General features: G+C 41.0%; 1 protein-coding gene across 1 annotated transcript in view; it reads left to right on the forward strand.

Annotated features, from left to right (window-relative positions):
* Window positions 1-8,991: 8,991 nt before the first annotated feature.
* Window positions 8,992-18,260, forward strand: part of HSD3B7 (hydroxy-delta-5-steroid dehydrogenase, 3 beta- and steroid delta-isomerase 7) — a 67,680-nt gene continuing 58,411 nt past the window's right edge. Inside the window, exons 1-2 of the mRNA XM_082244346.1 lie at window positions 8,992-9,166; window positions 18,038-18,193. Of these exons, the coding sequence (XP_082100472.1) occupies window positions 9,019-9,166; window positions 18,038-18,193 (304 nt within the window). The 5' untranslated portion in view covers window positions 8,992-9,018. The remainder of the gene's footprint in view (window positions 9,167-18,037; window positions 18,194-18,260) is intronic.

Genomic DNA, 18,260 nt, shown 5'->3' on the forward strand with positions numbered 1-18,260 from the left:
TCTCTCTCTCTCTCTCTCTCTCTCTCTCACCTCTCTCTCTCTCTCTCTCTCTCTCTAATCTATCTATCTCTCGAATCTATCTCCCTCTCTCTAATCTTTGTCCCTCTCTCTAATCTTTGTCCCTCTCTCTAATCTCTCTCTAATCTCTCTCTAATCTCTCTCTCTCTCGCTCTAATCTCTCTCTCTCTCTCTCTCGCTCTAATCTCTCTCTCGCTCTAATCTCTCTCTCATTGCTCTTTCTCTCTCTAATCTCTCTCTCTTTAATCTCTCTCTCTCTCTTATCTCTTATATCTAATCTCTCTCGCTAATCTCTTCTCTCTCCAATCTCTCTCTCTAATCTATCTCTCTCTCTCTTCATTGATGTGTAGGTGTTTTGGAATCAGTGCCCCTCTTTTATAAGCAGTTCACACTCTCTAATCTCTCTCTCTCTAATCTCTCTCTCTCTCTCTCTCTAATCACTCTCTCTAATCTATAGCTCTCTAATCTCTCTCTCTCTCTCTCTCTCTCTCTAATCTCTCTCTCTAATCTCTCTCTCTCTCTCTCGCTCTAATATCTCTCTCTAATCTCTCTCTCTCTCTCTCTCTAACCTCTCTCTCACTCGCTCTAATCTCTCTCTCTCTTTAATCTCTCTCTCTCTCTCTCTCTAATCTCTCTCTCTTGCTCTCTCTGTAATCTCTTCTCTCTCTAATCTCCCTCTCTAATCTATCTCTCTCTCTTCATTGATGTGTAGGTGTTTTGGAATCAGTGCCCTCTTTTATAAGCAGTGCACACTCTCTAATCTCTCTCTCTCTCTCTCTCTCTATAATCTCTCTCTCTCTCTCTCTCTAATCCATGTCTCTAATCTATCTCCCTCTCTCTAATCTTTCTCCCTCTCTATAATCTTTCTCCCTCTCTCTAATCTTTCTCTCTCTCGCTCTAATCTCTCTCTCTAATCTCTCTCTCTAATCTATCTCTCTCTCTTCAATTGATGTGTAGGTGTTTTGGAATCAGTGCCCCTCTTTTATAAGCAGTTCACACTCTCTAATCTCTCTCTCTCTCTCTCTCTCTAATCTATCGCTCTCTCTAATCTATAGCTCTCTCTCTCTCCCTAATCTCTCTCTCTCTAATATCTCTCTCTCTCTCTCTCTAATCTCTCTCTCTCCTCTCTCTCTAATCTCTCTCTCTCTCTCTCTCTCTCTCTCTCTCTCTCTCTCTCTCTCTCTCTCTCTAATCTCTCTCTCCTTCTCTCTAATATCTTTCTCTAATCTCTCTCTCTCTCTCTCTCTCTCTCTCTCTCTCTCTCTCTCTCTAATCTCTCTCTCCTTCTCTCTAATATCTTTCTCTAATCTCTCTCTCTTTCTCTCTAATCTCTCTCTCTCTCTCTCTAATCTCTCTCTCCTTCTCTCTAATATCTTTCTCTAATCTCTCTCTCTCTCTCTCTCTCTCTCTCTCTCTCTCTCTAATCTCTCTCTCCTTCTCTCTAATATCTTTCTCTGATCTCTCTCTCTTTCTCTCTAATCTCTCTCTCTCTCTCTCGCTCGCTCCAATCTCTCGCTCTAATCTCTCTCTCTAATCTATCTTTCTCTCTCGTTCTAATCTATCTCTCTCTCTAATCTTTCTCTCTCTCTCCCTCTTTTATAAGCAGTGCACATTATTTTTCTTTTTTAAACAAATGAATTAAATACTAGAAACTGGCTAAGGAAATCTCCACCTGCACATATTTGCCCAATCTAGAACTTTATAGATTAATTTACTTACACTTTCTCCATAAAGGGAACATATGGTGTTTTTGATTTATAATTTCTTTATATCTGGGGAAAAAAACTACATTATAAAATGTTTCTATCTGTCCACATATTTAAGCATGCAAACATTGAATATAAATATTTCACATTTACAGTTTCAGAGAGATGTACCAGATTATCAGACTAACCCATTCAATTTGATTTACCAAAACAAGATTTACAAAACAAGGCCTATTGGGCATACCCAGGCTTGGGAGAACAGAATACAAAGGCAACAATAAATCAAATAAATGAAAAAAGTGCAGCGCACAAAATATTCATATATTAAGAAAACATAAATCATATAAAATATATAAAAGAGAGTCCAAATAAATTACCATAAAAAGTTCATAAAAAAGATCCCAGATGGTGCAAAGTGGTTTCTAGGATTGGTTGGAGTAATTGGCTGTCTTGGTTCCACTCTGACCATTGGGGGGCTATTAGATCCCTTCATGAGAATGTTTGTTTGACTGTCCTGTTGGTTCATGGTTCTAAGGTGAGCGGCCATCTGTGTGTATGGTGGAGGTGCTGCACATTATGACACCTGCATGTTCAATCTAGAGACACCACTTTGCACCATCCGGGATCTTTTTCATGAATTTTTTATGGAAATTTATTTGGACTTTCTCTTATATATTTTATAAGATTTATATGTTTTTTTATATATATGAATATTTCTTGGAGGTGTTATGAAATTGGCCTTGCGTGCTAAGCTGCAATTATTAGTATTTACTCTTGATTGTTTGCGCTGTTTATTTTTAGTTTATATATAACAATAAAACAAAAGACATAAAACTTAAAAGTTCGTATTCGTAACCTCACTCAAATCTGCTGGAAGCACTGAGCAGAATTCAGGAGAAAAAAAAAAAAAACTTTCCCACGGTGTACAGAGCCAAACAAAATCAGGTACCTAGAAGAAAAGCAGTGCGCATTATTGAGGCGTTACCATGATACAACAGTATCCCTGGACTCCATCCAGAAATCCCACATCTTGGAGAATTTTTTAGCATTTTCCTCTAGATTCTTATGTGAATTTATTCAATGGGATCATTTTGTTGACAACAGACTTCCAATAGTCTAAAGTAGGGGCCTGCGAAGATTTCCATTTAAATAGTATAGACTTGCGTGCATAAAACAATAAAAGGCCTATCAAAGTGCTCATAGCCCTAGAGGTGGCCAATACATTAACTAGACCAAAAATACAAGCGTCAATAGACGATGGTACATACAGTGGGTACGGAAAGTATTCAGACCCCCTTAAATTTTTCACTCTTTGTTATATTGCAGCCATTTGCTAAAATCATTTAAGTTCATTCTTCTTCCTCATGAATGTACACATAGCACCCCATACTGACAGAAAAACACAGAATTGTTGACATTGTTGCAGATTTATTAAAAAAGAAAAACTGAAATATCACATGGTCCTAAGTGTTCAGACCCTTTGCTGTGACACTCATATATTTAACTCAGGTGCTTTCCATTTCTTCTGATCATCCTTGAGATGGTTCTACACCTTCATTTGAGTCCAGCTGTGTTTGATTATACTGATTGGACTTGATTAGGAAAGCCATACACCTGTCTATATAAGACCTTCCAGATCACAATGCATGTCAGAGCAAATGAGAATCATGAGGTCAAAGGAACTGCCTGAAGAGCTCAGAGACAGAATTCTGGCAAGGCACAGATCTGGCCAAGGTTACAAAAAGATTTCTGCTGCACTTAAGGTTCCTAAGAGCACAGTGGCCTCCATAATCCTCAAATGGAAGACGTTTGGGACGACCAGAACCCTTCCTTGAGCTGGCCGTCCGGCCAAACTGAGCTATCGGGGGAGAAGAGCCTTGGTGAGAGAGGTAAAGAAGAACCCAAAGATCACTGTGGCTGAGCTCCAGAGATGCAGTCAGGAGATGGGAGAAAGTTGTAGAAAGTCAACCATCACTGCAGCGTGGCAGAGTGGCCCGACGGAAGCCTCTCCTCAGTGTAAGACACATGGAAGCCCGCATGGAGTTTGCTAAAAAACACCTGAAGGACTCCAAGATGGTGAGAAATAAGATTCTCTGGTCTGATGAGACCAAAATAGAACTTTTTGGCCTTAATTCTAAGCGGTATGTGTGGAGAAAACCAGGCACTGCTCATCACCTGTCCAATACAGTCCCAACAGTGAAGCATGGTGGTGGCAGCATCATGCTGTGGGGGTGTTTTTCAGCTGCAGGGACAGGACGACTGGTTGCAATCGAGGGAAAGTTGAATGCGGCCAAGTACAGGGATATCCTGGACAAAAACCTTCTCCAGAGTGCTCTGGACCTCAGACTGGGCCGAAGGTTTACCTTCCAACAAGACAATGACCCTAAGCACACAGCTAAAATAACAAAGGAGTGGCTTCACAACAACTCCGTGACTGTTCTTGAATGGCCCAGCCAGAGCCCTGACTTAAACCCAATTGAGCATCTCTGGAGAGACCTAAAAATGGCTGTCCACCAACGTTTACCATCCAACCTGACAGAACTGGAGAGGATCTGCAAGGAGGAATGGCAGAGGATCCCCAAATCCAGGTGTGAAAGACTTGTTACATCTTTCCCAAAAAGACTCCTGGCTGTATTAGATCAAAAGGGGGCTTCTACTAAATACTGAGCAAAGGGTCTGAATACTTAGGACCATGTGATATTTCAGTTTTTCTTTTTTAATAAATCTGCAACAATGTCAACAATTCTGTGTTTTTCTGTCAGTATGGGGTGCTATGTGTACATTCATGAGGAAGAAGAATGAACTTAAATGATTTTAGCAAATGGCTGCAATATAACAAAGAGTGAAAAATTTAAGGGGGTCTGAATACTTTCCGTACCCACTGTAAATGGTAGTAATTGAACAGATACACTGAGAAATTTCAGGCCAGAATAGTCTTATACACAGACACTCCCAAAACACATGTAAAAACATGGCAGGATCTGCCGTACAGTGCCAGCATTGGGGGGGAGTGTGAGGGATAAATCTTATGTAACCTTTGAGGAGTTAGATAAACTCTATGAAGAATCCTAAATTGTACTAACCTGTCTCTGGCTGAGACCAAGTATTGCATGGGATAATCCCAAACATCCTCCCAATCTTCTGAATCCAGCTCTGGGACCTCCTCGCTCCAGCAGGACAAAAGCTTTCCAAGACCATCGTGTATAGTGGGTTGAGAGGCCTTATAAATGTTAGAGAAGGTTTACTCTAGAATCGCCTCTTGTAATAGGGACTTGATTCTTGATAATGTGATGGTTACAGGTATATTGCAAAATTGCAGCTGAAAGGTATGTCGCAACTGAAGGTATCGAAACAAGTACGAATTAGGGAGAGCATATTTCAATTCAAGGGTATCAAAGGTTTGCATGATGCCACCTTCACAAATTTGATATTTTATCCCTTTAGAAGCCCACACAATAGGCTCAGGAAACAAGGAAAATTGCTTGAGAGAGGGGTTGTGCCACAGTGGTGTATGGGGAGAAAAAGTGTTAGTACACCGAATGTAGCAATTGCCAAGCCTTAATAATGGCTTTCATGGAATAGGTAATTGGAAATAAGGCTGATGGGCCTCTATATACCAAATTACATAAGGCTTCGTAAGAATCCAGTTGCGCTACCTCAAGCACTACAGCAGCATTGGTCTCATCTGTTACCAACCAGTTGTGTGCCTAAGTAAGTAAAGCGGAAAGGTAATAAGTGAATGGATCTGGACAAGTCAATCCATCCTCCGTCCATGGTCTTAGTAGTATTGCCAATCAAAACCTAGGCTGTTTTGAGCCCCATAGAAATGAGGCCATTGCAGACTCTAATTGCCTAAAGTACTTCCTAGGAATCCACACCAGGGCATTACGAAGAATGTATAACATAGAGGGAAGCAGCTTCTTCTTTTTTATGAGAATAATCTTGCCCACGAAGGATGGGGGGGAGATGGGACCATGCCAACAAACACTGTTTTGTTAGATTCCAAAGCAACAATAGATTTAGGTTAATGTATTCCGATGCTTTGGAGCAGATCACCACCCCCAAATATTTGGCAGTAGAAGTCTACCATAGTGGCAAGTCCGGTTGGGCCAAAACCTCTGCCTCAGGATCAATGGGCAGGATGAGAGGTTTATCCCACTTAACCCTTAAACCTGTCGAGAGAATACAAAGAGAGTTAGGGGCAGAGCTACCTTAAGGGAAGGACCAGGGTCATTAAAAAAAAAAAAAGAATCAGTTCATCAGCATATAGCACCACTTTTTCAATGATAGTACCTACCGGTACACCTTTAATAAGGGGAAAATTACGTATGGCTTGGGCTTTTGGCTCCATCATTAGTACAATGGTCCCCCTGTCAATGGAAAATGATTCAGACAACTTGCATCCTAATGTAATCTGTGCCAGGGGAGCCTTGTAAAGGATATTGAACCAGTTATGAAAATGTGGATCAAAACATAGCCCCTCCAATCTAGCCAACATGTAGACCCAATCCACCGAGTCAAAAGATTTTTCTACATCAAGCATAACCAGGACCCTGGAAGCTGATTCTTTAGGGGGGAGCAGCAAGTGTGTCAATACTCTGTGCAGGTTAATTTCTGTTGATTTCCCTGGAATAAAACCAGTTTGGTCAAAACCAACCAAGGATGGTAAAAATGATGTCAATCTCAAAGCAAATACCTTAGTCAGGACTTTAAAAATCATAATTCCAAAGGGAAATTGGTCTATATGACGCACAGCACTTGGGGTCTTTTGCCAGCTTGGGTAATAGTATAATATGTGCCTGGTACATAGATGGGGGTAATGACTGAGTCTCATGGCTCTCTGAAAACACTCTGCAAAGCCTTGAAGCTGGGTCCTTAACGTGCAGTTTGTACAATTCCCCCGGCAACCAATCAGGCCCAGGAGTTTTGATGGGGAGGAAATGAGTTAATAGCCCTCTCAATTTCAGAAATGTAAATGTCCTTATCTAGAGATGCAGCCTCCTCCTCCGACAAAGACAGAGGGAGACTTTGCAGAGAGACTTTGCAGAGAGACTTTGCAGAGGTTCCAACAAGGACAAGCGATCAGGAGAAGGACCCTGGTGGTATAAGGATTCAAAAAAACTCATGGAACTTATTTAAAATGCTGGAGATAATGGGAATTTGCCTGGGTCGGTACGGATCGGCCCACGTTGGTTTATCTCTAGATAAGTACCACATGTAACAGACATGTGAAATATGATGCTATGTTCTATTATAGTTGATGTATATTTGGCATACCTTTTTTAAATAAAGAATTTACAAAAAAAATAAAATGCTGGAGAATTCATTCATCTCCCAGTATTGCATGTCGGAATCCTTCAGCAGCTCCTGTACCCTCTTGTCATGAAGCCATTTGGAATCTAGGCACCAGAATTCCCATTCAATCTGTTTAACTTTTGTAGGCACAAGTCCTTTTTTAACTGCCTTTTGTTTACAGAGCTCAAATAACTTACTCTAGATTTAGTTGCAGCATTACTTGTACCACCAATCTCTGTGTTGTATTATGCTCAGGGACACAGTGCAGCATCCATCCAGTCCTGCTGCCTGCAGTCTGTTAAAGTCTATGGCAAGCTGAAATATGCTGCAGCTGGGTGCTGTACTGAGTGGAACTTGTGCTTATGGCCCTATGCCCTAGGTACATATACTGTACCACTTGGTATAGCCTTCAGCTTCATCCAGCCACAGCATATTACAGCCTGCCAAATACATTGACTGGCAGGAGGGTTGGACCTTTGCCTCCAGGCTGCACAATTGGATTGGTCGCACATGGGCAAAATGCTTACAGTGCAGTGCAAGTAGCCTTAAGCTGGCAATACATTATACAATTTTCTTATTCAATTTCCTTTAGATTTACCTTACACTATTTAGTACAAGGACAAGGAGGTTCAAATTGAAAGTGTCTAGGTTTGACCTCATATTTTATGGTTTTGGTAAATCTATAGGAAAATTGTTCAAGAATATTGTATAATGTATGGCTAGCCTTAGACACACAGCTGATCGAGTCAGGGCAGTCACTCATCATTCCACTCTGCTTTGCAAATCTCGAAAAGGTGAGTCTGTAAGCAAACAGCTTCTTCCATTCTTTTTTTTTTTTTTAAATCCTATAATGCTTTGTAAACATTAATCTATTGTGTGCACCCTGCAATAAATGTGGACCTGTACAATAATAGGTAATGGTTAATATGGATTCAAAATTAGTAAAGGTTAAAAAAAAAAGAACAGGATGGAACAAAGCTAATGTATGATGGGTCATGGGCTTGTGATTAATAGATAAAATGTATTTTAAAAACAACCCAGCACAGAGGTAAATAAATGGGATAGCAGGTTTAATTAAAATACATGGCAGTTTAAATGTTATATAAACTTTAAGTTTTGCATAAAATAAAGAATGGTTAAGACTCGGTTCACACTGGGGCGGCACGACTCTGTACTGCTTCGGGGGCGACTTGTGCATTCCCATGCACCACGACTTCGGAGCGACTTGCACGGACTTCACATAATGGAAGTATATGCAAGTTGCTCCGAGGTCGCCCCGAAGTAGTACAGGACCCTTTTTCTAAGTCGGAGCGACTTGTGTCGCTCCTATTAGAACGGGTCCTGTAGCAGTCAATGGACCGCGAGGGAGCGCGACTTGTCAGGCTGACAAGTCGCCTGATAAGTCGCGCTGGTGTGAATGGAGTCTAAGACGTGTCAGGTTTTTTAGTCCCTTTCGGGGTGCTTTCCCTTCACTTCCTTTCACAGAGCACAGTAGGAAGTAAAGGGAGAGCCCATAGACAATTGTCAATAGACACGTTTCCAAACTGACAGATTTTCTCTCAATTCCTGTTCTATTGACAACTTTGGACTTTCTATCAAATTCTGTACAGGAGACAATGGTCAAAATCCAATAATACACTGTCTCACCCTGCTCTGCTCTGGAAATGCTCAGTTGCTCTATATTTTTAGACACTGTGCCTAAAATCAGAGCCACTAGAGGCCAATCTTCTGACAGCCTAAATATTTACTGGTGCTCAGGGGCTCTGGGCTTTAGCAAAGAGGCAACCCCCAGCAAGAAGAAACCAGAACATTGCTGGAGGCAATTTACAGCCTGCACTAATTTGGTAGCATAATTCTTAAAATGGAATGTATGTGCCTTGTAAACAAACATTACTTTTTATCTAGTTCTTATGGGTAGTTTTACTTTAGGTTTAACTTAAAGTAAAAATTGTTGTTATACTTTTTCAGATTCAAATTAAGCAGTCGATATTCTGCAAGCATGGCCAAGGATCTGGTTTACCTGGTAACAGGCGGTTCTGGGTTCATTGGTGAACATATTGTTACATTTCTGCACAAAGAAGACTATGTGAAGGAAGTGAAGATTTTTGATGTGAATGAAGGTGGATTTATTAAAGATTTAGGAGGAGGTATATATATATTTTTTATTATATTATGATTTTATTAGCCTTCTTTCACACAGGCGGACTTTACGAGCTTACTGAAAAGTAACTCCCAAAATAGCGCACCAACTCTGGAGCCAGGCACGTGGTAGGTGTAGAGGAGGTTGTTGCAGCCTGGGGTGCTGATCCTCAACAAGCGATGCTGATCAACAAATGAATGGTAGTTTGCAGGTGTATTTACAAAAAACATGAAAAAGTCTACACTTTTATGTGTCATAATATAAAATGATCAATACAGACTGCATTCCATATGAAACTTTATTATATTTTGTATTTTTCTGAAAAAATACGTTTTCAGTTCTTAAACTTTGAACTGCATATACTGTAGTTGGTGAGTTGGATGTTAAAAAAGATAAGAATAGATGATAAGAACCTGAAAACATAAAAGGATCTAACAGGAAATGAAACACAATGTCAGGATTCATGGATTTACCACCAAACTTAGTATGGTAATTAATGCAAAGGAGTGCCTACAATTTCAGATAATTGGCCCAATTAACCAAAGGCCCTTATAAATCTTTGTGGTGCATTATGTTGTGCGTTAATGTGCATTGCATTAAAGGGATATTAAAGGCTATGTTTTGTTTTTTTTTTTTTTGTTTAAAAATACCAAACAAAGACAGAAGTTCCCCTCAGGTTGTGGGACTATAAGGAGCGACCTTAACATCCAATGATTGGTACAACCGTGTATAAAAACATATATTTTTATTAATTTAACATATAAAAAAACAATGTCAAAATAAGACATGTATATACAAATGAAAAACACAACATGATAAAAGAAGAATGTATGAATTCCAGAGAAGACCTGATGCATTTTGGACGTGCCCTTCTTCAAGGGTCTGCTGGAATCACTTCAATCATGTCTAAATATTCATAAAAAAATATACATGTGTAAATATTCATCTATACGTGCATTTTTCAAAAACATTTCCAAATTGTGGGATTATATAACAAACATTATCAGAAATGAAATATACACACCAACAAGGTCACATTGTAATGACAAAAGGAGCCGTGAACAGGGATTTTCATTTTATAAGCGACGAAGCATAGAAAAATGTCGGAAAAGGCAAGGAAATACAATAATATTCATGTGTGTATACAATTTATCTGGTGTGGATAAATTACACCAGAAAAATGGACAGTGTTGCCAATTTGGTCCCACAAGGATCAGAGAAAAAGGAACCAACGCTGGATATCATTACATCATTGTATCACTACAAAGTGACCTTGTTGGTGCGTATATTTCATTTCTGATAATGTTTGTTATATAATCCCACAATTTGGAAATGTTTTTGAAAAATGCATGTATAGATGTATATTTGCACATGTATATCTTTTTTATGAATATTTAGACATGAATGAAGTGATTCCAGCAGACCCTTGAAGAAGGCCACGCCCGAAACGCGTCAGATCTTCTCTGGAATTCATACATTCACCAAGTCTCTTTGATTTTCTGAGTTATTGTTGTTAGTCGCGATCTCTTCTTTTATCATGTTGTGTTTTTCATTTGTATATACATGTCTTATTTTGACATTGTTTGATATATATTAAATTAATAAAAATATATGTTTTTATACACGGTTGTACCAATCATTGGATCTTAAGGTCGCCCTTATAGTCCCACAGCCTGAAGGGAACTTCTGTCTTTGATACAATTTTGGGATGATGGACACCTACATCCATATACACACGACTAGACACATTTTGTTTTAAAAATAACAAACATGTCATACTTATCTGCTCTATGCAGTGGTTTTGCACAGAGCAGCTCAGATCCTCCTTTTCTCGGGTCCCTCGCTAGCACTTCTGACCCCTCACTCCTGTCGAGTGCCCCTAGAACAAGCAGTTGACTATGGGGGCACCCAAGCTGAACCGCTGCTCTGTGTGTCCATTCAGACACTGAGCCACTACTCGGCTCTGCCCTCTCTCTCTCCTTATTGGCTCACCAACTTTGACAGCAATAGGAGCCAATGGCGCCCCTTGATGTCTGTCAATGAGGAGGGAGAGTCCCTGGACAGCCGAGGCTCTTGTGCACATTGCATGAATTGATATGGGGTTCAGGTAAGTATTAGGGGGGTCTGCTGCACACAGAAGGTTTTTATATTGATGCAGAGAATGCATTAAGGTAAAAAAACCTTCTGCCTTTAGAACCACTTTAAGCCTATTTAAAATAAATGGGCTGCCGATGAAACCTAACATGTTTAAAAAAGGACATGACCATTTCTAATACAATGCACTATCATGTGTAGGGTGCTGTGACATGCTGCAACACAGATGTGTTACCTTGTGTTCAGGTGCTATACAAAATAAATGGCACTGCAGCGCAGAATACATGTGACATGGAAAAAAGTTTGAATTGTGCCTAAATTATGAAATGGGGTTTCATGTTGGCCTGTTTTTGCATGCTAACTTTTTTATTTAATTAATAATTATTATTTTATTTAATTGTATTTATTTAAATAAATAATTTTAATTAAAACCTGAAACTTTATTGAACTGATGACATTATGAGTGAATTTATGTGTATGCACAATAATGCGCATGGATCTGCACAGGTTTACAATTGCAAATTAGTATGCGCTGGGTGTGCACACATACACATACCACACGTGGAAGGTGTTGGGGACCATTCACATCTTTGAATTTCTGCAACGTGGTAAAATGTGTGTTTTACCACTTGTTATGGCAGTACATGGTAATGCGAAAACCAAAATGGCATCCCAATGTACAGTGGTTGACAAAACATCTGAACTTCAACACAATACATTGCATATGTTGTGCACTGTGGTGCTTTGCAAAAAAAAAAAAAAGCGCAGAATCCTGTGTTTTTTATTTATTTTATTTTTTATTTCATGCATTAAAGTAGAAGTAAAATCCCACTATATACTGCGTCCTCCACCCTGTTTTCTTCTGGATCTAAACAATGGGTTAGTTTACTAATGCTTACCTGTCTATGTCCAGGCATTCGGCTTCATTAAGATTGGTAAAAAAAAGTACCTAAAAGCCAATGTGCAAGAGCCCTTAAAAAATCCAGGTCAGGGATGCAGTTATCCTCCAATGGCACAAGGTGATCCATATAACTTTAAAAAGAAAAGCAATAAAGCCTCTTGCACACTGTACTGATGTATGAGGATCAGATCAGACATTCCTGGCAGAAACATAAAGGCAAGGATGGCTGTATATATCACTTTGAGAATATGAGAGGGCAAAAAACATTTGTATTTGCTTCTATTTTAATAGAAAGCAGAGCGCTTTCTACACAGCCACCTTGGTGAAAAGAAGCACTGGTATCAGGGCCAATGGTGCAGTGATGATGACAGGTGAATCTTGTGAGTCAGGGTCCATTCACCTGTCCCTGACTACCTGTCAAACTCGACTGTAAAGTCCCTACACGCGATGCATAGTCATTCACTTATACTGTATAGACTGTCTGCACACAGCTACACACCAGTACAAATAGGTGAATAAATGGATTTTCCCACTGAAGGGGCTTTGTGCTTGTGTGAATGGGGCCATACACTGATCAGCCACAGTGGCGTCTCCAGCTTTCATATTTAGGGGGGCACATGGGGGGACAGGGACAAAGGTAGGGGGGCCAACTATAAAACGCAATTTATATATATATATATATATATACACACACACATACATACATATACACACACTGTCTATCTATCTATCTATCTATCTATCTATCTATCTATCTATCTATCTATCTATCTATCTATCTATCTATCTATCTATCTATCTATCTATCTATCTATATAAAGACAAATAAAAACAAACATGAAATATTCCTGAAAATGGATATTAAAAGCATAAACATTAAATGACAATGTGGACTGACACACTGACAGAATTTTACAGCTGGACATAGCAAACTTACAGGCATGTATTATACATGTTTGCCATGTTCAACTGTAAAGTTCTGTCAGCGGATCAGTCCACATTGTAATTTTCAGGGGCGAGAGGTGGTACGAGAAAGGAAATGTGCAGTGGACTCACTGCTCCACTCACCTGCCACCTCTAAAATCGATGTCCCTGGGCCTGCTCCTTGCGTGCTGGCTGTGTCTGGCTCCTCTGCTGCGTGCTGCTGCCTCGCCTTACCAGTGACTCCACTGATGTTGTCCACACATTCTGGGCCTTCAATAGCATAAAACATGAAACATTTGTGAAAAATTGGCTAAAAAGACATAAACATGAAATATTCCTGACAATGGGTATCAGTCACGAATATTTCATGTTTATATATTTGGAGGACAGCATTAGCGGAGTCACCTGTAAGGCGAGGCAGCAGTACGCAGCAATGGAACCAGACAAAGTGAGCCAGCACACAAGGAGCAGGCTCGGGGACATCGGTTTTAGAGATGGCACTCGACTAGTGGAGCAGTTCAGCTCAGCTGTAAAATAAATTCGGTCAGCATGTCAGCCCACATTGTCATTTTCAGAGGTGAGGGTGGTATGAGATGCAAATATGCAGTGGACTCAATGTGAGTCCATTGCACATTTGCATCTCATACCACCCTCATACCCCTGAAAAGAACAATGTGGGCTGACATGCTGACAGAATTTTACAGCATTGTTCAGTTGTAAAATTCTGTCAGCTTGGCATGTCAAGTACTGTCCACATTGACAGTTGTTGGATGTGCATGTGAGGGGGTGGTATGATGCATTATTAAAAATGGCTGGGCTGGGCAGTGGGCAGTGCCAGTGAGTGGACTCAGTCTCACTGCTCCAGTGACTCACCTCCCAGGCAGGCTGCCAGTGCCACCTCTAAGCCGATGCCGACCTGCTGCTCCTTGTGTCCTGCTGGTGGCTGCTGGTCTGGCTCGGCTGAGTCGGCTCCTCAGTCACTCCTCTCAGTCTGAGTCCTCCACTCCTCTGCAGTGCTTGGCCATTGGCCTTGGCTTGCTGGCTCACAGGGCTGGCCTATGCTATGCATGCTGCCAGTGCCAGACTCCAGAGAGAAGAGATGCCAGTGTGTCTTGTTGCCTCCGTCCGCTGCAGCCGCCTCACCGTCTGGTCCACTGCACTCCCTATCGTCCCGGTCCCCGAGTCCCGACAGGACAGACACACACAGTGTGGAGTTGTGGACAGCATGACTGGCACGTTACGCCCGGTCGCCTCGCCCGCCAGTCACGCCACTCCAGCGCGCTTTCGGCCAGGCTGGGGCAGGGTGGGCTGGTGCGCACTCACGCCGCACTGCGCAGATGTGCGCCACGCTGCTGACGTCATGCCGCTCCACTGTACACCGCCCCCCTCCGCTCGCTCGTCGGGGCGCCGGTCCGCCCAGCCCGCTCGCTGGCCTGCTGTGTGTTTAGAGGCGCTGCGCGGCGGCGGGACGGACTGAAGATTCCAGTCAGTGTGTGCTTATAAATGAATTGGGGGGCACATGGGGGGGCACAGACTAATTTTGGAGGGGCCATGGCCCCCTCTGGTCCCCCCCTAGTGACGCCACTGATCAGCCATAACAACATGCTCACTCACCCTTATTTGGCAGCGCCAATTTCCTTACCCTTGCTTATTTTTAAGTATAACATGTTTATTATTTTTATAGGGAAAAAAAAACGAGACTTTACAATTGCTTTATTTATTGCCACCCAATATGGTTTTTAACTTGGCAAACATAAAATGGCTTAACCATGGTAATAACACAATTAAGAATACAAAGTGATTAACAGTAGGAACTAGGCATAATATGACATTGCATCCAGATCAACATAAACAGTAGCAAGGCTACCTCAAGTAATCTACCGAGTGCTGGAACTATATTGCCAGAACACATTTATGATGCTAGTCCTAAAATGACTGGGTATGCATTGTCCAAAATAAAAAGAGGATGGTAGCAGAGAGGGAAGGGGAACAAAGTAGGCTTGCAGAATAATTAACAAAAGAGGGGCAGTCGTTTGAAATGTTCTATTGCTGGCTATCGTTGGGCCATTTAAAAGCGTTGGTGCATTTAACGACAGTCCCAGTTAAACTGCATACTGTATAGGTCTGCTATAGTCTCAGCATAGGTGCAAAGCATATGTGGTTTAGATGTGGTAAAGATTTGGTAAAATGCAGTATAGGCTTGGTATTGTTAAAGCCTAGGATTTGAATTAGTGCGGTACAGAATGAAGTATGAGTGCGGTATGGATTGATCAGCAGTGAGAAGCAGAGAGTGAGTGGATCCTCCAATCTCCCTGTGGAGGTGGTGCAAGTGCTGTGATGTGAGCGGTGTTGCGCTACCCCTGGGTGTCCTCACTTCCAGTCCCAGTTAGATCTCTGCTGGTATGGTCTCCTCAAGTGAATATCCGAACAGAGGTGCTCTTTCTCACTCCCATGGTGCCAAAAGGAAGAACTTTCTGGGGAGTTTAGTAATAATAATCTCTCCACTCCTCCTACTGCACAGTGCATATTGATATTTGTAGTGTGAGAGGACTATTTGTAACATTATATCCTGCCATATTAAACTACAACTCCCAGGATTCTCAGCACTCTGCATAGAAGTCTAAGGACTTGCTTGGCTTTAACTCTCCTGGCCAGAGGAGAATGGTGAGGCATAACATTAGGATCTCGATAGAGGGAGAGAAGAAAAAAAAGCAATGTCTCCTCCTCCAAATTAAAATCCAAAATGTTGGCTGCACCTCATCCGTGTGCAATCCAATTAATGTTTTCAAACCAAAACCTTACTTTCAAATAAAAAACTGGTATCATTACTCAGTGATGAACTTTCTCATGTGCAATAAAATAAAACAAATGTGACTCCCAAATGACTATAATTCAATTAGTAGTGCTTTTCTTCTTTCAAATATTTTTCCTTTTAAATGTGCTTCTCATATCCTGCAGTTTTTCCACCTTCACCCTTGTGGATTTCAGTTAATACAATTGTGCAGTGACTCCCACCACCTTTCACTACTGCGCTCACGACCAGTTTAGATCTGGTCCAGGTCTAAAATCATCTTCCCCTACTGGGGTAATTCCAGGCTCCTCAGCTGTTCAATCTCCTTCTCTCCTCGCTGAACTGGTTTTGTCTGGACTTTCTTTTTTTTTTTTTTAACCAAACTTTTTTATTGAGGTAAAGTAGACATGTACAAGTAAAAAAAAAAATCAAACTTTTCCGTACATTAATAGCGTAAGTTGCATTACAAAGGTAATCAAATACAGTCTAGCAAGTGTCACTAAAGCATCAAAACATCGTAGAACCCTTTAATTTCTTGCATAGCTACTGTAAAGGTAGTTCTCTCGCCACACCCTAATAACCACTACATATCCTAACAACTCATACTCTTCAGAAAACCTGCTAGGCGAGGAGTGTACAGCAAAGAGATGCTCATCATCCCCAAAGGGAACACACTGTGAACGAGTACCCCTTATAACTGCTATTGGAGGAGGCAAGTGCGCCACTACCGACACCCTTGACCCAACTAGGTTAGGCTGAGATTGTCAAAACTTTAGCTAAAAGAACCACCGCCGCCCATAGGCTGGCCTACAATAGGGTTCTCCTGGAGCCCGTCGTGAACCTAAGTACGAAAGTAGGCTGGACAAGGGTGAGAATAAAGGGTAAATAAAGAGAGGTATGGAGGGAAGTGGGGAAGGGGGGGAAGGAAGGGGGAAACAAAGAGAAGGGAAGGAGAGAACAACTGGGTGCCTGCCACTGGAGATAGAGCCCTGAGATAGCTCAGAGTCACGTTAAGTTAGCGTCAGAGGACCAGAGAAGCCTAAATTATCTGTACGCAATACTTAGTCAATGTCAATATTAGCCTTTAGCCAAGAGTCCCAATTTTTATTGAACGTAACTGCCCTTTTTTCTTTATAAGCCAGCATCCTTTCCATTTCACATTGAGATTGTACCCTTTTGTCTGGACTTTCTTTCCTCCACGTCCCCTCAGTATAAAAGATACACTCCCGTTATGTAGTATATAAAGGTTTCACATTTATTGCATAATATCCACTTACATTAAAACTTGACAGTGCACTTTAAAAAATCATCCAACAGGGCAGCAGCTCCCGTATGCTCTTGTATGTTCCACAAACACAGTCCTTTGTCACCGACTCCTCCAGCACATATCGTCACAATCACGTAACTTCCTCAGGGATATTGGGAACACAATTATTTGGTTGCAGCCATCAGACACAAGTTAGAAGTGAGAGACACATTAGGTTAGGGAGCGTGGGATAATACACACCTGTTTTATTATCCTCCTCCATATTGATGTAGCCCAGCACCTGGCTACACTTATTTTAAAAAAATCATCCTCTGGGAACACTCTGCTTTGTTATTTCTTTACTTTTCATGAATGGCTGGCATTTAGGCACCACTGCAAACTGCTCAGCTTTGCATAGGAAAATGTGTATTCATGGACTATTTTTTTAGAGCAATGCGCACAACATAATGCGCAGTTTTTTTTAATAATTTCTAAATGCACGTGCAAAGCAAAGTTAAATGTTTAATATAAATTATTGTACAGTGTAGTTGACTTAATCAGGCTGATTGTATTCTGGTTGAAACTGTGGTCCAAGTATGTTTAAAGAGAACCTGTGCTTTGCCCATGAAGGTTCAGAACATTTTAAACTGAAATAATTTCAGCTGAGATATGAACTGTAAATAAATAAGCTTTATGTGTGGACAAGGGGCTGAGGAGTAAGTTGAAGGGTATGATCACACAGATTCCGTTCTCTGGTATGGTGTAGGAAGGAAAAGTGGAATAAACATCAGAATAAAGAGGTAAAACTTTGCTTCACATTTTATTCAGTTTCAAAATAGTTTCTTAGATGATCTTTAAGTTCTGAATCTTGTTTGAAAATGTCTTCACAGTCATGCTTGTATTTCTGTCTATTGCACTATAGGTCCTGCCACCATTACCTTCATTAAAGGAGACCTTACTGACTATAACCAAGTTCTGGAAGCTGTCAAAAGTGTTCATGTTGTCATTCATACAGCTGCTCTTGTGGATTTTTTGGATGAACGTCCCTTTAAGGAACTTGAGGCTATAAATGTTGGAGGTGAATCTAAAGGAATATAAAACCCTACATATGTTGCACTGCAACCAACACAAGGGCGCACCGGCCT

The sequence above is a fragment of the Pelophylax lessonae genome, assembly GCF_965119305.1.
Source record: "Pelophylax lessonae genome assembly, chromosome: 2".
Classification (NCBI taxonomy): Eukaryota; Metazoa; Chordata; class Amphibia; order Anura; family Ranidae; genus Pelophylax; species Pelophylax lessonae.